The sequence below is a fragment of the Mus musculus genome, chromosome 10 (assembly GCF_000001635.26).
Source record: "Mus musculus strain C57BL/6J chromosome 10, GRCm38.p6 C57BL/6J".
Lineage (NCBI taxonomy): Eukaryota > Metazoa > Chordata > Mammalia > Rodentia > Muridae > Mus > Mus musculus.
Window position 1 is genome coordinate 56189214 of NC_000076.6, and position 23395 is coordinate 56212608.

General features: G+C 40.7%; 1 protein-coding gene across 3 annotated transcripts in view; it reads right to left on the reverse strand.

The window, feature by feature from the left end:
- The window catches only part of Tbc1d32 (TBC1 domain family, member 32), a 214676-nt gene that overhangs the window by 174921 nt on the left and 16360 nt on the right, over positions 1-23395 (reverse strand). For all 3 annotated transcript variants that reach the window (NM_001033385.3, XM_011243191.3, XM_011243192.3), the window contains exons 4-10: positions 12675-12743; positions 9222-9347; positions 7575-7653; positions 7345-7448; positions 7195-7256; positions 6143-6287; positions 3627-3686 (exon numbers count right to left, since the gene is read on the reverse strand). In NM_001033385.3, the coding sequence (NP_001028557.2) occupies positions 3627-3686; positions 6143-6287; positions 7195-7256; positions 7345-7448; positions 7575-7653; positions 9222-9347; positions 12675-12743 (645 nt within the window). The remainder of the gene's footprint in view (positions 1-3626; positions 3687-6142; positions 6288-7194; positions 7257-7344; positions 7449-7574; positions 7654-9221; positions 9348-12674; positions 12744-23395) is intronic.

Below are 23395 nucleotides of genomic sequence, written 5' to 3' on the forward strand. Positions count from 1 at the left end.
CACACTGGTATATGGTGCTAGACCAGGGCCATGCTACTTTTTCAATGGGTAAGCAATGGTCACAGGGAGGTTCTTTTTCAGGTATTGCTGTTTTGTTTGGTTAGTATCTCTAAGAATGGTAAGAAGGCTTTCCATATACTAAACTGTTTCTACAAATACAGATGTTCACATTGCACATCTGCTTTCAATCTACTAATCTGAGACCCTGGATCAAACCCAGTCACATCACCTGGGCACAGAGGCTCTAAAGGACCTCTCCATAGACAATGTCACTCAACTTGACATGGCAGCCCTGGAAGATGTAAACTGGCCTGCAGTGACCCAAATGGAAAGACAGCTAGGACAGTACCCTTTCATAGTCATTAGGCATCTGAATATATCTTTTTCTTTTTTTTCATTCTCTTCTTTCATTGTAAAGCATGACAGCCTGAAGCATAACTTCAAAGTCTTGCGCATCATCCCAGAAAATCATCAAATCCACAGACTGTTTTCAGACTCTTTCTTTACTTCGACCTTGACTAAATCAAACTTCAGAGGTCAGAACCTACATCTGGTATGGTGTGCATCTCAAACTCAATACACTTAAACTGACCACATCTAAGCATTATCATCTTTCCCAGAAAATGTTCTTCTCCTACTGTGAAAGTTACCTCTCCTAAGGGCATTAATCACTCTGTTATCCAAGACTCCAGAGATTTCACATTCAAAAGAAACGGTCTCTAAATCCTGCTCCTAAATATGGCATTACTGAATCATCTTTGTATCCTGTTTCACTGTCACTATCTTAACTTACACTTCCATCATCTTTTTCTTCATTTACTGTCCAGCCTCTCAACTGTCACTTTTTGCTTTAACACTTCTCTATAGTATAACTCTCAACACATTTTCCAACAAAATGAGACTGTCACCCAAAGTGATCTGAAACAGCAGTTGCTTGAAATCGTGAAATTCACAGTAAAATGGATAAAGCAAGAAAAATCATCCTGAGTAGAGTAACCCAGACCCCAAAATACAAATATGATAGTCACTTAAATGCAGATGTTAGCTGTTAAGTCTTCAATAAGCAGGCTAAAATCTGTATAACCACACAGTACATACAGAGGAAGGCACTAGGGAGAAGGGGAGAATCTCCCTAGGAAAGGAAAAGAGAGTGAATAGTTATTGATGAGTGGGGGTAAGGGGGACTGGAAAGGGAAGGTAAAATGAAAAGGGGGAGATAGAAGTACTTAAGGAAGGGGATGCAGGGAGGATAGCTAAAACTAGGGGCCATTTGAAGGGTCATATGGAAACTCACTAGAGTAGAAGCTTCTAAACATATCTCACAGACAAATGATATTCCCAGTGCCAGGAATAAATCTAACTGAATTATTGGCCAAAGGATCCCCTGGAACCCCTGAAACCACACATGCTATTGCCAAACTATTGGTTGTTCTCCATACACTGATGGGTAAACACCAACCGAGCCTTAAACCCTTTGATCTACAATGGTGACTGCCTGTAAGTCATGTTGGGGCAATAGAGGCAAAGATGTTGTAGAACTAACTATGCTGGCTAGTTTTATGTCAACTTGACACAATCTGGAGTTATCAGAGAGGAGGGAGCCTCAATTGAAAAAAATGCCTTCATGAGATTGGCTCTAGTCAAGCCTGTAGGGCATTTTCTTGATTAGTAAATAATGGGGGAGTATCTAGCCCATTGTGGGTGGTGTCACCACTGGGCTGGTAGTCTTGTATTCTGTAAGTCCAGGTTCCTGCCCTGTAGGAATTCTTGTCCTGACTTCCTTTACTATGAACAGTGATGTGGAAGACTAAGTCAAATAAACCCTTTCCTCCCTCCACTAGCTAGTTTTATGTCAATCTGACCTCATCACAGAAGGAACCTCAACTGAGAAAATGCCCCCATAAGACCTGGATGTAAGGCATTTTCTTAATTAGTGATCAATGGTGAAGGGCCCAGCCCATTGTGATTGGTGCCATCTCTGGGCTGGTATTCCTGGGTTTTATATGAAAACAGGCTGAGCAAGTCATGAGGAGCAAGCCAGTAAGCAGCCCCCTCCATAGCTTCTACATCAGCTACAGCCTCTGAGTTCCTACCCTGTAGAGGTCTTGCCCTCACTGCTTTTGGTAATTAATAATTATATAGAAATGAGAATGAAATAAACCTTTTCCTGCCCAAGTTACTTTTGCTCATAGTGTTTAATCTCAGCCATAGAAACCTTAACTAGGATAGAAATCAACCAATATTTGACTGGATTTAAGGCCCAGTTCATAAGATGGAACCCATACCTAACACCGATTAAGTGGCCAATATCCTGAGACCAGATAAGCCAGGCACCTAGCAATGAGAAACCTTTGAACACTTAGCCCTAAAGGGGAGATCAAATCCCCTCAGGGCTCTGGGAAGCCTGCAGAAGAGACATGAAGATTGTAAAGCCAGTGGAAATGGAAGGAACCAAGGCCTTCTAGACACAACAGGACTGCTGCACATATAACCTCACGGAGACTATGGCAGTGCACAGGGTCTGCACTAAGCCAGATGGAGCCCCAACACTGAGAGGGAAAGTGGACACAAGCCTCTATCCCTAACCCAGAAGCTATCTCCAATTGATAACTATTCCCAAAGGAAAAATTAGTTTCTGTAACAGAGTCTCACTGGGTATATAAGTAACACTTAAAGGCAGGCTCCATGCTGAGAAGTAGTTGACAAATACAGAACAAACTCTTGACGTTTTGGTTGTGAGCTTAGTCATTCAAGACTGACCCATCTCTCCAGCCCTAAAACAAACTCAATGGTACTTTTGGAGGTTTTTTTGGTTTGGTTTGGTTTATGTTTGTTTTGTTTTGTGTTATATTGTGTTGTGTTTTTTTTCCTTAGAGTTACTTTTATGACATGTCTGTGTGTGCAAGTGTATGAGTCTCTGCATCTATGTGTTTGTTGTGCTTTTTAGTGGAACTTTTCTTTCTGGTCATTTGTTTGGTCCTGCCTCCTAATAGCTGCTAGACTCGAGGGTCTGCCTCAGCACATAAACCATAATCATTACCTTCTTAAACGCTTTTTAAAATTACATGTTTTCATACTTGTCCAGTATTATGCTTTACTAATTTCTTTTCAATTTCTTTCAGTATCCTCATACATTGTTCCATAATGGCAATGAACATAGGGTTTTGTTTTTGGTTTTTCTTTGGGGGGGGAGGGGTAAGACATTTATAATATCCACTTGTATTTGGTATCATTTAAACCAATTTTTACAAACACAAAATCATTTCTCACTGAGTCTTTTTCATGAACTGTCACTCGAGTGTATCAGTATATTTTACAGAAGGAATTCCCTTATTAACAACTGACCCAAGTCAAATCACATGTCAGTTCTTAAAACTATAGCTTCTCTCAAACCATCATGTCATTTATGGCAGCCCAGTTTTCCTCGTACTCACACATTTGCTGTGTCCCTTACTGCTCCTTCAGACTCAACTTTCATCTCCTTACCGTTCACAGAATGGTGTTTAGGTCACATTAAAAGGGACTGCTTCATTACCCATCAGTTGCTGCCACTCAGCTCAGCATGTGTAGGGCACTACATCAATGTGTAATATTACTTTCATCATAAAAACAGACCTGCAGCTTACCAGACATTTATATTTCTTTTCAAGAAGTCTCAGTACTGCAGTTCTGCTGTAATATGCATGCTAAAATTAAAGAGAGAAGCCATTAATGTTAAAGGTATGTCATTTAACACCTATTTCCTCCATCATTTACAATATCATAAACCACACCATAACTTGGGTGGAAAATATTATAAACAATGTCAAGTCGGTTTTCCAAAGCGCAATGAATTACAAGCATCATAATCACAGGAAAGCTAATTACATAAAAAATAGTGTATGTCACATAGGGGCAGATTAGAGCTGAGGAGACCAATCCATAACAGTGTATGATTCAAGGGAAAAATATGTAAACAAGAAAGAGACAAGACCACCACTTGTATACTGAACACATGCACAGCATTCTGCAAAGGTGAGACACTCTAACAAGACAGCATCTTTGTCACCTTGGGTCAGTATTATCTTTAAATAAATGGCTATGCCTGAAATGGCTTTATTTCCTTAGGACCAAAAGTAGGTAGAATTAAAACATATGCATACATAACATTATATAAAACAAAGGAAAATTGTAAATATTTTAGCTAAATGTTTTAATTAGTTCTTTTATTTTATCTAAAAACAATAAAATAATTAGAACATGATTTTAAACTTTATTAGAATTATGATAATAGAATTTTTAATTCACTAGACAGTGCTTTTATTCAAACTTCATCAAAGCCCTGTAATTGTTTAACCCTTTGGCTTAAATGTTTCAAAACAAACCATTAATTCCTTTCTTAGTATTACTAAAGAAAATATACTGGTGTTTAAGTAATACTAATTTCACACTCATAATCCCTAATACTTTGGTGATAAAGATGAGAGAATCGAGTTCAAGTCCACTATCAACTACACAGTGAGTCTAAGACCAACCTGCTTTACACACAGGAAGTTATGAGAAACAAACCTTATTTAATCCTTATCAGCAGGATCAGCAGACTAGAGCCCTCAAACCAAATCCACTGACTGTGCACTTGTGAAAATGTCCTGTTGAAATACCCTCCAATTGTTACCATTTACTGAAAAGCTGCAAAACAGTCCAGTCTCCAAAGCTACAATTACTTACTGCCTGGTCCTTTACACAGTATGTCAGTTAACCCTGACTTTAGACACAAAGGAGACAGGAGAATAAAGAAAATTTCTATTGCTTTGATAATAATTCTGTGGTATTTACTTTTGTAATCTACCTCATTCACTTATACATTGCAAATCAAAGGTTAAGTGAAAAAGCTTTGCAACTATTAGAATTTCATTTTTTGTTTAAAAAACATATTAATATATAGTATGCAAATATAAATCTGTATAAGCCTAGGACTTAACGGTTATCCCTGTGTTGTTTAGAGTTTTCTTTAATGTGCTGTTACATTTTTTGCATATTCTCTCTAATAAAGCTAGTTTCATCCTTGTGAAAATTAAGAAAAATTATCCTTTCTGGGCTACAAAAGATTCAGGCTAGTCAATTACATTGATTTAAGTAAAAATAATGAATTTAAAAGATTCATCAGACATTCCTACATAGGTAACGTAAGGGCTTAGCACTAGAGACAGAGTTGTGCTCTAATTAATGGGGCATATACCATATCCACATCAAAAGGCAAAGGCAGTTCGGCCATCCAGCTGCCCTGCTGAGGACTACAAGAGGGGGGTCAGCGCTCACATGGTAGGTCCCTGACCCTCTCTCTGCTCCACTGAGACAAGAACCTACAGCCTGGCAGACGGAGTGAGAAAGACAAGGACATCAGCACAGAAGTCTGTATTTTGCTGCTGCTATTGCTCCGAGAGGGACTGTTACTCCACATCAGCTGACAGGGGCGACAGTAGAAAGACTGCTTAAACACGGCTTTCAGTGTTGGGCTGTCATAAGCTTCAGTGGAAACTGCCACTTCAGGCATTAAACATATCCCCCAGTCCAGGTTCAGGAAGCAGTAAACAGAAACTGATTCTAGGCATTATCCTCTACACCCAAGGGAGATGAGCCCTGAATGTTCATGTCTTAAAACATCTATTTAAAATTTTTGAAGCTTTTTGATTCGTGACTTTTAGAACCCTTAATAGATCATTCCTTTTAAGAAGATTCAAATAGACCACCACTTAAAAGACTATCCTGGTGCCGGGCGTGGTGGCTCACGCCTTTAATCCCAGCACTCGGGAGGCAGAGGCAGGCGGATTTCTGAGTTCAAGGCCAGCCTGGTCTACAGAGTGAGTTCCAGGACGGCCAGGGCTACACAGAGAAACCCTGTCTCGAAACACCCCACCCCCTGCAAAAATAAAAAAAAAAAAACAAAAACAAAAACAAAAAACTATCCTGACCCTGACTTGACAAAAAATCCTGGGCAAAATAGCTTCTAAATGGGAGATTGATGTCTATCTACCATCACACCTGTCCGTGTACAGGTTAAAGGCATTAACACATGCAGAAAAGCAATTAGAACTCAGCACACACCAAGCACAGAAACACAGGCCAGTCCCTCAAATGATAGAGAGAAAACATTTTTCCTTACCATCCACTTTTTGAACCACACAGCCTTAGTATCAACTAATGCGAAAAAATAGATGGGATCCAAAATCTTCTGTGGCACCAGGTGGCTTTGCTCGTGTTTGACTGAGAGCAAGGACAGAGTACTCTCCACAATTTCCTCCATATACCTGAGTTTGGGAAAGAAGTGATTTAAAAAAAAAAACTGACAAGGTTTAGTGTGTGTGAGATCAGTGATATTCTTATCCTTATGAAATTACAATGTGACATGTAACCTTGAGATTTTTTTTTTTTCTGTAAATGGTAGAGGCTAAGAGCCACACTCACTCTTTCTGCGCTAAAAATCTTGTTCTTTCTCCTCCAGTACTCTAGCCTCCAAATGTTAACTTTCAGTTTTAGACTCACAGGTGCTCTTACAACCTTGTCAGAACTTTTTTTTTAACTGAATGGAAAAATAAGATAACATTTAAGAAACTTGTTTAGAGTAGCAAACATCAGGTGAGCCCAAGGCCTCAACATCCCATTTCTACAATGTTTTAAGTGACATAAAAACATACTTGGGGAGAACCATTTACACAAATATACAAATACACTGACAAAAACTGCACTAAAACCTTCTATCCTAGTGTGCTACGATTAACACCATGTAAAACAGCAACTTGAAGAGAAACAAGTCCATTTTAGTTTACAAATTATACTCCATCATTAAGGGAAGCCAGACCAGGAGCTCAAGACAGGAATTTGGGGCAAAAACCATTGAGGCGTTGCTTGCTGTCTTGCCTCCTCAAGCTTGCTACTTTTCTTATACAGCCCAGGGCCATGTGCCTACAGAAGGTATTGCCCCTGGGAGGCCCCCTATATCAATTTACAGTTACAAAAACACACACATAGGCAAGTGATGAGGGCAGTTCCTCAGATGAGGGTCTATTTCCTAGGTGGTCCTATTTGGTGTCAAGCTGACAAAAACTAAGTGGCATATAGAACCATGTCCATCGCTCAAGACTACTGTTCCTTCTGTCCTTGAAATAATTGAAGGACATAGCCTATACCTTACATCACAGGAGTTGGGGAACTTACTTCTCTGGGTGACGAATCCAAAAAGATGGAGCCTCTTTCTGGTACTCATTCAGAAGGCGAACCTATAAGCAGTATACAAAAGCTCTCAAAAGAGTTTAATTCTTAAATATAGCCCTACTTTCCATACAGTACATCATAGTAAGTGGATACCTTTTTCAGTAAGCGGGTCACATTGGGACTGGTTATGTCTACTCCAGTTGAAAGAGTAGGAAGGTGATTTTCTCTAGAAAGAAAATATACCTCCAGATATTTAGCTGAAAAGGAAAGGGAAAATATACAGTCGTTATATATATTACGCAATGCTTCTGGAAGAAGTCATTTCTTACGGGATTTTAAGTGCATATAGGAGAACAACAATTGAAGTCATTTGGTGAACATACCTAAGCTTGTATAAATCTCCTTGGTCATATGTAACGGTGAGAGGGTAAAAGTCTGTGCGTAGAACTTTAAAATCCGGTCCTAGGGAAGCAAAACAGCCCATCCTCATTTGCGATCTTACAGCAGCACAGACCAAACACTTCTCGCATGGAACAGAAAATAAACACAAGATACACTACGCAGAAACCAGGGGAAGGCCGTGTCTATTCTAAAGGGCATGTCTTCATTTAGCCAAAAGTAAAATTATCCACAACTAAGGGTAAAACCAACAACAAAATGCACTGCTGTGAAATCTGGTCACAGCAGGAAGTAGGAGTGAATGGTGGCGGGAGGAAGGGTCACGTGGTGCTGTGAAATGAAGCTGCAGGCTTGCACAGAGGTGCTGGAGGCTTTAATGGTGCCATCCAACAGTGGCACAGTAGGCAACACTACATTTTGAGACCTCACATTTCCAAGGCCAGGATTGTTTCTTTAGAGTATTTAGGAGTCTTTCTAGCAATTATGCCTAGTCCCTAGACAAAAAAAAATACTACATAATATTTTGAAATTTGATCACAAAATAAACTGAACAAGAATTAAATGTAGTTTCAAACATGGTTGACACTAGTAGGCATTAAAATGGTACCTGTCACTTCACTTTCTTTATAATCACTTAAATATCATGAGAAGCGTAATTCTACTGGTGAAATACAAGTTTCCATTCAATAAAAACAATCTTGCCTCCTATTGTTTTAATCTACAGAAATAAAATTAAATGATCTAGTTTCTAACTCCCAGGCTAACATTTTCGTAGGAAGTTGGACTCTACATGTCTAATGATATCTTCCAATAATGCTAAGACATTCCCACGGAACACAGACCACCCAGTATTTGAAGCCCATGCTTGGAGTTGCAGTAACACATAAGCATCTGTAATTTTCCAACCACTTATAACAGTTTCACAGAACAACAATGATGTAGCTAGCAATGTAGGCGTACTACAAATTTAAAATAAAAGGAGGGATATTTGTAGTCTACTCCAAAATGACTTGATCCTACCTCTAATTTTCGGTATAACAATTGTTTGTAATCTGTTAATGTAAGTAAGGAACTGCACCTTATTACACAGTAATATACAATAGCTGAATAAAGCAATATGCAATGACCAACTAGAAACTTTTAATGTGTTTACAGAGATACACTTTCTAAAATAAAGAAAATATAGTCAGGAATGGTTCTCTTCTATCAAATACGGGGAAAAAAGAAAATACCAGCAAACTGAGAATTGTATTTCTTCTTAGCTTTGAAACGCTAGAGGTGACCCTAAAATTACCCCCACCAAGTCTGCATATCAAAGTTTATATAGAAGGGTAAATTATCCTCTGCTGCTCCTAACTTTGAACTGTGTCCAAATCACTAGGCAAGCATCTTTTTCTTTGCTATAAATAACAAAAGTGGTACCCAAACCTTTTCTGTTTCCCAGTATAGTAATTCCCCCACTGATGAAAGAATGATTTAAAACAGACAAATGTTATCTGGATACCCTGTTTTCCCAAAACTATCTGCCTCCTGTCTATTGTGGTTTAAAACCCTAAAGTCCCATAGCTGAGCTACTAATGAAAACAATCAAATCCCCCTTGCAGGCAGAAGTGCGGAGGCCATCTCCTTACAGTGAACATAGGATCTGGATCAGACAGAGATGTGGTCAGCTTTTCACAGAGAGTGGTCCAGTTCTCACAGCTCAGGACGTCGGATGGGGGAGCTGAGCACAATGTTTGTAAAGCTTCATATCTCACCTACAGATTTTAAAATAACAGTGATATTAATGCTAGAAGAATGTCATTTCTCCAACACATTAGCAAACTACTAAAGGGTAGAGCAGCCAGAGAAAATCTTTTTTAATGAGGCCCTTTTAAGGAGCAGATACCCATTTATAAATTGGCTCCTAGGAATATTTTTTCATAAACTAAATACTAAATAAAGAAAACAAAAAAATAGGTTATAGGGAAGTCTGAAACAGTAAGCCTACCAGAGACTGTGTTACAGCTGGAGAAGTGGATGGTGGCTGCATGGCAATCACTGAGCTGCATTTTCCAGTGGCCTCATCCCAGATGTTCCCCACGCTCATAAGCTCCCACTGGAGTGGCTACAGATTACGGCTTTAATTCTAGCACAATGCACACACAGCCCCTGGAAAAGCATTCCCATGACAGCCTCCCTGAGCAGCTCCTCTGAAACAATCTGAGCAAACATTTTCATTTTTCTGCTGGAACGTATTTTCTGACCTTCTAGCCAGTGAAGTAGAAAACCTAATTCAGCAGTGAAATGCAAAATTGAATTTCTGTATTCCCCCAGAAAGGCTATTTCCTAATCAGACAACTTAGAATCCAATCAGAATTCACCCAAGACACTATGACCCAAGGGACATGAGTGGAGACGTCTCCACTTCAGTAGAGCACAGCTTTCTCTGCACTCTCACGATTGCTAAAAGGCAATACTGCAAGGCTTCTACTCAAAGTGTGGTCATTTGAAACAATTGAAGCCCTGTGAGTGACAAGAAGAGAGACATCAGAGACAGGAGCAGACTCCTCCATTACAGACTCAGCTGTTTCTGATGGGGAGGAATGCAGGATGCTTGAAAATATCTATAAAGTCCCATAGAGGAAAAACTTCTAATCACACCTGGGGCACAGGGATTAGGAGGACTTGAAAGGGCATCTGAAAATTCAGGAGGTTCCAATAGTAAATAATTTCTCATTTCAAGTTAACAACTAGAACAAAATCCTGTTAAAATTTTACTACTTGAAAGCAGATAGGTTTCTGAACAAGAATATATTTACAAGTAATCAATTTAAACTGAATACAAAATTTTAATACATAAAACTCACTACCCAGGATATACGTATTTCAAGACATCATACATGATAATATACCACATTATCTATTAAAATATTCATTAAGTAGATGCTCAGATTTTCTAAAAACAAACAAGCACTGAGTTTTCTTAACAATAAACTACTGAATGGCGATAGCTATGTAAACAACTACACATAGAGTTATCCCTTTAAAACTGAAGCTAGGAGGAAACAGAGAGAATATGTGTATTCCTTGAACCAAATAATTCTCTAAAGAAATTCTTCCTTGGGGTGTGAGGACCTAAGTTCACATCCCTTGGATGCAGATAAATAGCTAGGCAGGGTGCTATACATCTGCAATACTAGCAATGGGGGATGGTATGGCAGAGGTGGAGGAATCCCAATGTTCATAGGCCAGCTAGAGCAGGCAACCAGAGAGCATGAGGCTGTTGAGGTTTGGCCCTCTGCTATCTATTGTGCAGGGGGCCCCCCAAGACCTGGTTGTCCCAGAGACAGGAGACAGTCATCACATAGACCTTGCCCTCAAGTTATTTCTGATTGGTAAATAAAGATAACAACAGCCAATAGCTGAGCAGAAGAGACATAGGTGGGGTTTAGATTTCTTGATCTTTGGGGGTTGGAGGAGAGCTATGAGGAGCTTTACAGTTGGAGGAGAACTACAAGGGGGAAGAAGGTGAATGGTGGAGAAACCGCCATAGGTTAGGTGAGTGAGTTCAAGAAACATGGTCCTCAGGGCTGACCAATTAGAGTTAGGAGCAGCCCAGATGAAACACAATAAGTGATAACTCAAGGATTATTGATAGAAAAGAAGATTTTAATAGTAATGGAGAGGAACTTGCTGTGCACGGGTCTTATTTAGGGTTTCTTTTGCTGTGGTAAAACACTGACCAAAAGCAACCTGCAGAGGCAAAGGGTTTATTTCAATTTATGCTTCTGCATCACAGGCCATCAGAGGAGGAGGCAGGAACTGAAGCAGAGTTCCTTCCTGCACTGTTAATGGCTCACTCCCCACTGCTTGTTTAGCCTGCTTCTATGCCCTAGGGCCACTTGCCTAGGGGTGGTGCCATCCACAAAGGGTGGGGCTTTCCCACATCAATCACTAATTAAGAAAATCCCCACCCCCAGGTTTGCCTACAGGCCAATCTGGTGGGGTATTTCTCAGTTGAGGTTCTCTCTTCCCAAACGACCATAGCATGCATCAAACTGACATTAAGAAACCAGCCATCACAGCAAGCACACAGACCGGAGTTCAAATCCCTGGTACCCACATAAAGAGCTGAGCATGCCCTTTAACTTCAGCATGACAGGAATTGGATACAAGAGGATCACTGGTCCTTCCTGGCTGCTGGCCTACATTCGGGTTCAGTGAGAGAGACCCTGTCTCAAGGGAATAAAGTGGGGAGAGAGAGACCCGAACACCCAATATCTTTCTCTGGCATGAGCATGTACACTTATGCATGGGGCACACACACAGACTTGCACACACATACCTGTGTCCACACACACATACATAGCTAAATAGCTTAGAGGGTAGAGATCTGCCCAGCTTTAGTGCTGATTAAGGCTTATTATAAGTATTAAGGGTGTGTGTGTGTGTGTGTGTGTGTGTGTGTTTTATAGAGGAACTAAATGTTCCTAGGTGGGGTAAAAGCCCTGAGCCCAGGATTAAATAATTACAACACCACCAGGCTCTGGAAAAGACCCTGTTTCTAAATAAATAAATAGACAGACAGACAGACAGACAGTCAGACAGAGAGATAAACCAACCAATCAATGTATGAATAATGAATAAACCAATGGATGAATAAGGTGGTAAGCAATAGAGGATGGCAACTGATGCTGACCCCTAGATTTCATACACACACACACACACACATACACATGAACACATCTGCACATGTGGATATACAGGAAGCAAAGGAAGAAAGAAGTGAGTGGGCGAGCAAGCACACAAGCAAGATACAAGTATCCACTTCAGATGGAAAAAGTAATCATAGTTACCAACGCAGAACTGCTTATAGTAAATGCCTAGCATCTAACCCCCCAAAAAGAAACAACAGTAAATAGATAGATAGATAGATAGATAGATAGATAGATAGATAGATAGACAGACAGACAGACAGACAGACAGACAGACAGATAGATAAAACCCAATCAACCATATAAACAAAAACCCCAGGCCAGCTACTACTGATTGCAATCTAGTCTCTAGGTTCATCCTATTTGACAGTCGTCTTTTAATCTTACCTCTTTAGGTTGGCCAGGATCCAACTGGTCTAAAATCAACCGTAGTTTCCCTTGACAGAATTTGTAACTCTGTAATGGAATAAGTAGGACATACAGTTATTTAGTAGACTTCCAGCAGGACCACCATAAATGATTGCTAACGCAACTACAGATACATAGTCACTCTGAACAAGGGAAACATGATCTATTTTGACTTGGAAAAACTCCTAACTTTTGTTTACCACAGTTTTTTAGTCAGAACTAAAATTTTGTAACAGAATACTGCACCTTCCTGTATATGTTTGCTGAACAACCATAATGTAGACAACATTGTAAGACTCAAAGACATTAAACACACACACACACACACACACACACACACACACTGCATACCCAGAAACGTGATATGTATGAAACAAATTTAGCAAACAGCAAACACAGAAAGGCAGGAACATCTCAGCACACTACTGAAACCCTTCTGTGTGACCCTGAACTTCCCTTAACCTTTGTACTTGGCGAAATTGTCCAAAAATAATAGCCTCCATCTAGAGAAAGGCTGTCATTCACGCACAGGCTCCTCCTTAGACCTGCACACTTGCCCACTTTCCACTAAGACTTTACCTCAGAACCAACCCTTCTGAAGAAACATCCCCTAGTGACAGGACAGTCTGTGCCCTGCACCACCCGCCACACCTCACTGCTACTCTGTTAATAGGATAACATGATCACTTGTAGTTCCTACTGGGCCAGAGTGTTTCCCTTACTAGACACAGGTCTGGGCCTTGTTCTTTTTCACATTAGCAAACCCATACCTAAAGGAGTGCCCAACTACAGGGCTAAGTACCCTACTTGGTGGTTAAGTGCCCAATCATTTGTTCAGGAGAAAAATTACCTCAAAGCTAGGTGTAGCCTATTGATTGTCTTTCTCTATGGGAACAATGAGAGAGAACAGGCCTAGCTGCCCCATGAAGAGAAAGTCCACATGAATTTAAGATTTCATAACACACAACATAAGTTCTCTTTCAAATCTGGGGTCACAAATATGAGTCAAGAGTTACTTGTTTCTTTTCTAAAGGATCTGAGTTGGGTTCGTGCAGGTCACAACTGTCAACAACTCCAGTTCTAAATTCAAAGTCTCTGAGCACACTCAGACACACATACCACGCACACACACCACAGTATATACTCATACAGACACACAGACACACACACACAAACACACACACACACACACACACACACACACACACACACACACACACACACACACACACATATATATATATATGTATATATACATAAAAATAAATCTTTAAAAATTATTTTAAAAGACTTCAAAATGTCCTATCTTGCTCATTTTAAAACTGTATAATTTAGCTGTAGAAAGGGCTATACATGTATGTTATTTAATTTTTATTTTAGAATTCTTTGTTTTATTTCATGTGTATAAGTGTTTTGCCTATGTCTGCGCAACACAGTGCCTGAATAGGTCAGGAGACGAATTAGATTCCCTTGAGTTGGAGATACAGAGTTACCATTTAGGTGCTGCTATTTTTAAAAACATGAAAACAGAGCCTAAGCTTAAATTTTCAATTTTATTACAATTAAGTAACTAAGATTATAAAAGATAATGATAGAATAGACACACATATAGAGGAAAGCAGCTATCTTGTTTAGTGGAAAAATACATAAATATTGGTAACTTATAGAATAGAAATCATACAGATAACACACACAAACATCTATATATATGCACATCTGAATGCATACCGCATACACATGCATATATATATGTATATGAATGATAGTATATGCACTAAAGCATGTGCCTATATTATTTAATAACAGATAATATGTTTCTTCTGCCAGGCTCTTCTATCTCTCTTGTAATTGATTTATTCTGTCATTTCTACCATATGACTTTTACAGATTGTTATCAGTATCTAAATGTCTTACCCACAATCTCAATAGAAAGATTTCAAAAAACAAAAAAGAGTACTTGTTAGTTTCTGTCAACATGACACAAGCAGAGGAAAGCTAGTTTCCTATCCTGGGAGGAGGAGAGTTCAATTACAAAACTGCCTCCATCAAATTGGCCAATGGGCACATCTATGGTGCATTTTCTTGATCAATACTTGATGTGGGCAGGGTCAGCTAAGCAAGCATGAAGAACAAGGCAGGAGGAAGCTTTTCTCCATGGTTCCTGCTTCTGCTCAGGTTGGGTTTCTACCCTGACCTTCCAGAATGATGGACTATGATTGCAACATGTAAACCAAATAGACCTCTTTCTCCCCAATTTGTTTTTGGTCAAGAAAGTAAACAAGGACAAACCATGTCACAGATGCAGGACAGAAGTTGCATTTGGAGTTCTAAGCCCTAGTTCCTTCTTCTAACCACCTTATCCTCAACTCCCATCTCTCTTCCTCAGTCCAGACATCGCCTCACAACATCACAGTATCCATGAGCTAATCGAGTGCTTTCCTTTATCCCTATTAAAATTTGAAAATTTGTCAGATAAATCTTACATTTCTTGGCTATCTCTATAAGAGAATATGAAGTAACTGCTTTTCACCTATAACAGCCTATGTAAGAAGAAAGCTGAAAACATAATTCACTGACACCCACATTAATCCATTCTCATCTGCCATACAGTTACAAGTTCCATAACAGCTGTGACAAATGGTGAGCGAGCAATTACTTGAACATTCTGTTACACTTGATGAGACAAGCAGTATTATGCTAAGTAGCAGTCAATTAAAAAGATAATCCTTAGTTCTTTACAGAATTCATCTCTTTTAAGTGGCCGCTGTAACAAGACTTCATGTTCTAGTTTCTTTATGTCTAATATCTCTCTCTGACACTGAAATCTCTAACCTTATAGTTTATAAAACTGTCTTGGCTCACCAACACTGTAGCTCCTCAACTTTCTCCTCCTTTGTCACTACTACTCTCTCATCAACATACTGGTTTTAATGGGAAAATGGCCTCTATAGGCTCATATATGAACACTTGATCCCCAGTTGGTGGAACTATTTGGGAAGGATTAGTGGGTGTGGCCTTGTTGGAGGAGGTGTGTCACTGGACATGGGCTTTGAAGTCTGATAAGCCTGGGCACACCCAGTTAGCTCTCTTTGCCTTCTGCTTATGGACCAAAACATGATCTCTTAACTTCTCCTCCAGAGACATGACTGCCTGCCAGCGACCATTATCCCTGCCATGATGGCCATGGGTTCTAATCCGTTGGAACATTGATCCCCAAATTAAACAATTTCATTTATAAATTACCTTCATCATGGTGTCTTATTACAATACACAAACAAAATAGCACATTTAAAAATGGACCATCTAGTGATTGCCATATGCAGGGAATCCATCCCATAATCAGCTTCCAAACGCTGACACCATTGCATACACTAGCAAGATTTTGCTGAAAGGACCCAGATATAGCTGTCTCTTGTGAGACTATGCCGGGGCTTAGCAAACACAGAAGTGGATGCTCACAGTCAGCTATTGGATGGATCACAGGGTCCCCAATGGAGGAGCTAGAGAAATTACCCAAGGAGCTAAAGGGAACTGCAACCCTATAGGTGGAACAACAATATGAACTAACCAGTACCCCGGAGCTCTTGTCTCTAGCTGCATATGTATCAGAAGATGGCCTAGTCGGCCATCACTGGAAAGAGAGGCCCATTGGACATGCAAACTTTATATGCCCCAGTACAGGGGAACGCCAGGGCCAAAAAGGGGGAGTGGGTGGGTAGGGGATTGGGGGGGTGGGTATGGGGGACTTTTGGGATAGCATTGAAAATGTAAACAAGGAAAATACCTAATAAAAAAATAAATTAAAAAAAATCTTTCATTTCTGCTTCTTTAGAAGACCTTCCATAGTCAGGCAGCATTTGATGAACTCCCTGTCTAGCCAAAGCTGGCCTTTTGAACGCCTTATCCTCCTGAATATACTTACAAAGTACAGGGACCACAGGCTTGTGCCACCACCTAGTGTTCAGCCTCACTGTCTCTAGCATCCTGTGATCATTCATTGTAGCTAATTAACTTTCCTTCCGGCTTTGAGATTTACCCAATCCAAAGAAAGAACCTAATAGGCAAGGTGCCATACATATATAAACTTAACAATGCTGGACCTATACAGCAGGTTTGGAAGTTCAAGGTCAGGTGCACTGCAAAATCCTTACTGGAAACTAAGTTAGTTAATTAACTTAATAAATTCATTAATTAAAAGGTAGCAAATACAGAAGTGGATGCTCACAGTCATCTATTGGATGGAACACAGGGACCCTAATGAAGGAGCTAGAGAAAAGTGCCCAAGGAGCTAAAGGGGTCTGCAACCTTATAGGAGGAACAACAATATGAACTAACCAGTACCCCACCCCCACCCCAGAGCTGTGTCTCTGGTTGAATATGTAGCAGAGGATGGCCTAGTCAGCCATCAATGGGAGGAGAGGCCCTTGGTACTGCAAAGATCATATGCCCCAGTACAGGGGAATGCCAGGGCCAGGAAACGGGAGTGAGTGGGTTGGAGAGCAGGGCAGTGGGAGGGTATAGGAGGCTTTATGGATAACATTTGAAATGTAAATGAAGAAAATGTCTAATAAAAAAATAAAATATCAAAGCTCCTAAATCTCTTCTGACAATTCTGCCTCTACTCATACTAAAAGCATGAGCCACCTCAAGTGTCACCTACTTGTCTACAGTTAAACTTCACAGACGATTCATACTATGTTAGCTGTAACACCTTTCTATCAGGAGAATGTGACATTTTTTTGCTACTTGTCCCTCTAGTAGCATCTGATACGGAAAAAAAACTAACTTGACCATGTCTCCACATCTGAGTCTCCACAACTGAGTCTCCACATCTGAGTCTCTACTCTAATCACAGCACCAAATTCAAGGTGCTGCCATGAGAGCTAATAAACCACAGCTACAACTTTGGCTCTGATACTACTTGCACCAACTATAAGACTTCACCAATAAAATTTATGGATCCTTCTCTATTTACTACTACCAAGCCTCCACGGTTCAAATTCTCGTTGTTTCTTTTAATGACAGAGACAGCCTTCCAACTTGTCTCCTGACAACTATGGCCCACCATGCTCTTACACTTACAACACAGTAGAAGTCCTCCTAAAAGCGCTTCTCTATAAAACCTTGAAATGATTTCCCTTTGCTGCGCAACTCAGCCAGGGGATGCAATTTGTCTCGAATATTTACTCAGCACTCGAGTTTTACAGCTAGGATCTATAAATAATGATTAAAGCATAACCTTTGCCTTCACTTCACGATCTGGACCTCATCAAGCATTCCACACTACTCCCCCAAAACCTTCTGTAACCTTCCATATAAAATACCAAGAGAGGCTCATATATACCACTAGTCTAGTCTGACTTAAAGCTGGCTTGCATTATATTAAGAACTGTTTTGTGTTATTGCTTATTATTGGATAAATATAAATAGAGCAATAAACTAGAACATATTTAACTAGAGCATGTAAAGTGTTGACTTCGGTACATATTTCCTGGATTTTCAGTGGTTCTAAATACTGCCTGGATGGAAAGCCCCTGATGGCGTTAAGCAGTATTTGTGGCTTAATCTGGGAAACACCACATGGATCTGTTGTAGGTAACAGATGTGACCGTGACAATATAAGAAGCTTCCAGAAAGAATTAAGCCATAATTGCATGTGTTAACGCAGAAACTAAAGAGATCATTTCTAAGCCTAACATAAAGGAGAAAAGCAGGAACAAAAGATGGTCAAAACTGTTTTTGAATTCATGTATTTACAGTACGTTATAGTAACTGTCACCCGTTGTTCTTACATGCCCTTACACCACTACCTGAAATAATGTTTCCTCTTTGTCCTAATTAGTTTTTACTGTCACATTAACACAACCTAGATTCCTCTGAGAAGAGAGAACCTCACTTGAAGAATTGCCTCCCTCAGATTGTTCTGTGGGCATGTCTGTGAAATATTTTCTTGATTGATCATTGATATGAGAGGACCCAGTCTACCTCAGGTACCACCATCTCCTTGTAAGTGCCTGTGTGCAAATCTGTAGGGCATTTTCTTAATTGATGGTTGATATAAAAATGCCCAACCCATTATGGGCATTGACAGCTCAGGGCAGGTATCCTGGGTTAAGTATGAAACAGGTTGAGCAAGCCAGCAAACTGCATGATTCCATGGCTTTGGTTTCAGGGCCTACCTTCAGGTTCCTGCCTTCACTTCCCTCACTGATTAAATATAACTTGAGAGTTGTAAGCTGAAATAAACAATCAGCTGCCCAAGTTGGTTTTGGTCATGGAGTTTTATCATAGCAAGAGAAACCATAACTAGGACACTGGTAAAACACACAACCACACAAAATAAATATATCTTTTTAAATAAAAATTCAAAAAGAAATCTGAGGCTTCAGAAACAAGAGATTGAGAACCAAGGTCAAAGTTCACCAGTAGCACAGCCGTATATTATTGCAGACTGACTTTGCTCAAGATGAATTCAGAATTATCAAGGCTCACCTGGAATAGCCTGTTTTTAATATTTTTATTAGGTATTTTCCTCATTTGCATTTCCAATGCTATCCCAAAAGTCCCCTATACCCTCCCCCCTACTCCCCTACCCACCCACTCCCACTTTTTGGCCCTGGCATTCCCCTGTACTGGGGCATAAAAAGCTGGCAAGTAAAATGGGCCTCTCTTTCCAGTGATGGGCAACTAGGCCATCTTTTGATACATATGCAGCTAGAGTCAAGAGCTCCGGGGTACTGGTTAGTTCATAATGTTGTTCCACCTATAGGGTTACACATCTCTTTAGCTCCTTGGGTACTTTCTCTAGCTCCTCCATTGGGGCCCTGTAATCCATCCAATAGCTGACTGTGAGCATCCACTTCTGTGTTTGTTAGGCCCCGGCAGTCTCACAAGAGAAAGCCATATCTGGGTCCTTTCAGCAAAATCTTGCTAGTGTATGCAATGGTGTCAGCATTTGGAAGCTGATTATGGGATGGATCCCTGGATATGGCAGGCTCTAGGTGGTCCATCCTTTCGTCACAGCTTCAAACTTTGTCTCTGTACCTCCTTCCATGGGTGTTTTGTTCCCAATTCTAAGAAGGGGCAAAGTGTCCACACTTTGGTCTTCGTTCTTCTTGAGTTTCATGCGTTTAGCAAATTGTATCTTATATCTTGGGTATCCTAAGTTTCTGGGCTAATATCCACTTATCAGTGAGTACATATTGTGTGAGTTCCTTTGTGATTGGGTTACCTCACTCAGGATGATGCCCTCCAGGTCCATCCATTTGGCTAGGAATTTCACAAATTCATTCTTTGTAATAGCTGAGTAGTAGTCCATTGTGTAAATGTACCACATTTTCTGTATCCATTCCTCTGTTGAGGGGGATCTGGGTTCTTTCCAGCTTCTGGCTATTATAAGTAAGGCTGCTATGAACATAGTGGAGCATGTGTCCTTCTTACTGGTTGGAACATCTTCTGGATATATGCCCAGGAGAGGTATTGCGGGATCATCCGGTAGTACTATGTCCAGTTTTCAGAGGAACTGCCAGACTGATTTCCAGAGTGGTTGTACAAGCTTGCAATCCCACCAACAATGGAGTAATGTTCCTCTTTCTCCATATCCTCACCAGCATCTGCTGTCACCTGAATTTTTGATCGTAGCTATTCTGACTGGTGTGAGGTGGTACTGCAGGCCATTGGGTGGAGCTTTCTAATCCACTAGCCAAGCCTGAGCCATAGAGATCATAAACCCTAACTAGGTTTCTACCCTGTGAGTTTCTGAGATTTGTAGCTCAAGATCCTCAGTGTTAGGAACGGAGAGGATGCTAAAACAGCAGGACCAGGCCTGACTCAAAAGGCTGAACCTCTCCCACTCTGGAGTGGGTAGTCCTACCTACATCAGTTGAACCACCTATTGACCTTAACCTACTGGAATAGAGGTGTCCCTAAACATTCACTGAGCTCAGTGTGGCCAAGACTGAGAACCTGAGGTGCTAGGTCAGGGGATTCCTGAGATGGATAGACTCTGCCAACTATCTGATACCTGTAAAGGCCTTGGGGGCTACACTGACCCCACTGACTTTGAGAAGACACAGCTCTACAGACCCCAGTTAAGGGTACAGCCATGCCAGGACAAGAAGACCAGTGTGAGGGACAGAGGCATCTTGACCTCCCATTCTATAAGAAGTGGTCATCAGTGCGCTCATGTGCTCTGTGTGGTATGAGGTAGTAGATATTGGAACACTGGCTGGCACTGTGGGACCATGAGCCTGCTCCTACACTGGCTGCTCATCCAGAGCTGAGTCCTTCTAGCCTTGACTCCAAGGGTTTAGTGGATGGGAGTAGTCTCCAAATATAAGAAGTAAGTGACATGGAGTTCTCCTAGTTGTGAGCAGAGCACTGGTGAAGCGGGCTGGGGAACAGCCTTCTGCAAGTAGATAGAGTGACTAAGGTGGCATGGGGATAAGCAGAATAGGTCAGAGTGCCACAGTCAAGGGTCCTGCTGGAGAGTCAAATGATGGAAGTAGATGGGAACTTGGCTAAGTTCTCTGGGGCCACAGAAAAGTGAGCGGCCAGCTCAGCCTCTTGGTTTTCTTTCCCTCACTGATGCTGGAGATTGACCCCAAGGGCCATGCAGGGACATCCCCACTGAGCAGTAACCTTCAGGTTCTGGGTTTGAGTCAGCAAAGTTGAGGTATGCAGAGATGCTGTCCAAGAGCTGACAGACTGGTAGATAGAAATTCAGTCAGTGAGTGGCAAGGCAGTCAGTGGCTATGGTGAGCTGGTGACCATGAGCCATACATGACAGCTGCTTAGCTTGGGGAGGAGAAGGGAGAAAGGGCATCCTGGGACTTGAGGAGCATCAGCACCCTACTGTACTTTGAGTACAACTTCTCAGTTTGGCCATCTCTAAGTAACAGGGCTTTTTGCTAATTAGCAGCTTGCCTGGAGCAGCTGACTCCACAGTTAACTCAGGGTCCTATGGCTTCTAACTAGAGGGACGACAGTGGGCCACAAGGACTCAGCCCAGAGCCAGAGATATCTGGCTCTACAGATATCTGGGTCACACTCAGGTGTGTGAGTCACAAGGATGACTCCAATGAGGACTGTGCCCAGAGTAGGCTCCTCACACAGCAGGGTGTGGAGACAGAGAGTCAGGTGGCTCACAGCTCCTGAGGGTCCTGGGAGCTCATCTTAGCCTTAACCCCCAGAGTACCATCCCTATAGTCAAAAGCCCTCAGGTATAGCTCTTCTTTATCCCCTAGTTAAGAAGACACTGCCTTTGATGTCTTGATGGTGGCTTGATGTTCTATATGACTCTAACTCTGGCCAGTGGCAAAGGCTCTGTGTCTCCTAGTGTTGCAATTTGCAGTCTCTCCATACTAATCCAGGGGCAGAGGTACTAGGACAGAGATACAAGAGTAACTGAGGTAGCCTAGGAGAAACAGGAGTGAACAGAGGCCACCCCTTCCCCCAACTAAGAGGTTAGCAGTGCTCCCCTGAGCTCTGAGCTCTGCTGACCCTTGGAAAATGAAATAACTTCCCCAGTTGAAGGCTGTGGCTGTACAACCTTTGTGTGTCACAGTCTGCTCACACACTTTATTAAGATGCATCTGGAACCAAAAAAAAAAAAATTTACTATTGATTATGTACATTTTATTTCAGAAGATCAGTGAATTTCAGAAAAAATACCTCCCTGTGGTTAAGAAGAGCAGCATAACTCGTAATTTCCTTTTAAATAGCTAAATGGATGCCCAGAGAAAATTGAACCTGGCCCTTAGATAATCTCTTTGTAAATAGGAACCCAAAAAGTATAAATTTCATTCCTGGGGTATTTTTACTTTTTAATGCCAGGAATACAAGTATTGATTTATTTTCATTTAAACCTAAAACAGAATATAAGAGATGGAAGAGAGAATCTTAGGCATTGACGATATGATAGGAAAAAATGGATAATTCAATCAAGGAAAATGTCAAATCTAAAACTTCCTAATGTAAAACATTCAGGAAATCTGGAAACCTATAAAAAGACCAAATCTAAGAATAAAAGGAATAGAGTAAGGAGAAAAAAATGCAGCTTAAAAACCTATACATAAATTATAGGAAAAAATATCTTAAACGAAGGAGGGAGGTACCTATGAAGTTAAAAGAAGCATAAAGAACACCAAGTAGATTTGACAGGAAAAGATGGCCTCCTCACCAAATAATAATCACAACATTAAGCATACAGAACAAGGAAAGAATATTAAAAGCTGCAAGGGAAAGTGCAAGTAATATACAAAGGCTGACCCATTAGAACTACACCTAATTCTCAACGGAGACTCAACAAAACTGAAGGGCCAGACAGATGTCCTGCAGACTCTGAACCACAGATGTCAACCAGACTATTATACCCAGAAAAACTTTCAATCACCATAGATGAGGAAAATGAGACAATCATGATAAATACAAATTTAAACAAGATGTATCTACATATCCAGTCCTTTTAAAAGATGCAAGAAGGAAAACTCCAACCTAAGGAGGCTAACTCCACCCATGAAAACACAAAAAATATATATACATAACAGCAAAACCAAAAAAGGAAAGTGTGTGCACATGCATACACACATATACACACACACACACACACACACACACACACACATACACACACTACCAAGAGCAACAACAACAACAATAGAATAAGCACAACTGACCAGTCTGGACCTGTGCCCAGAGCA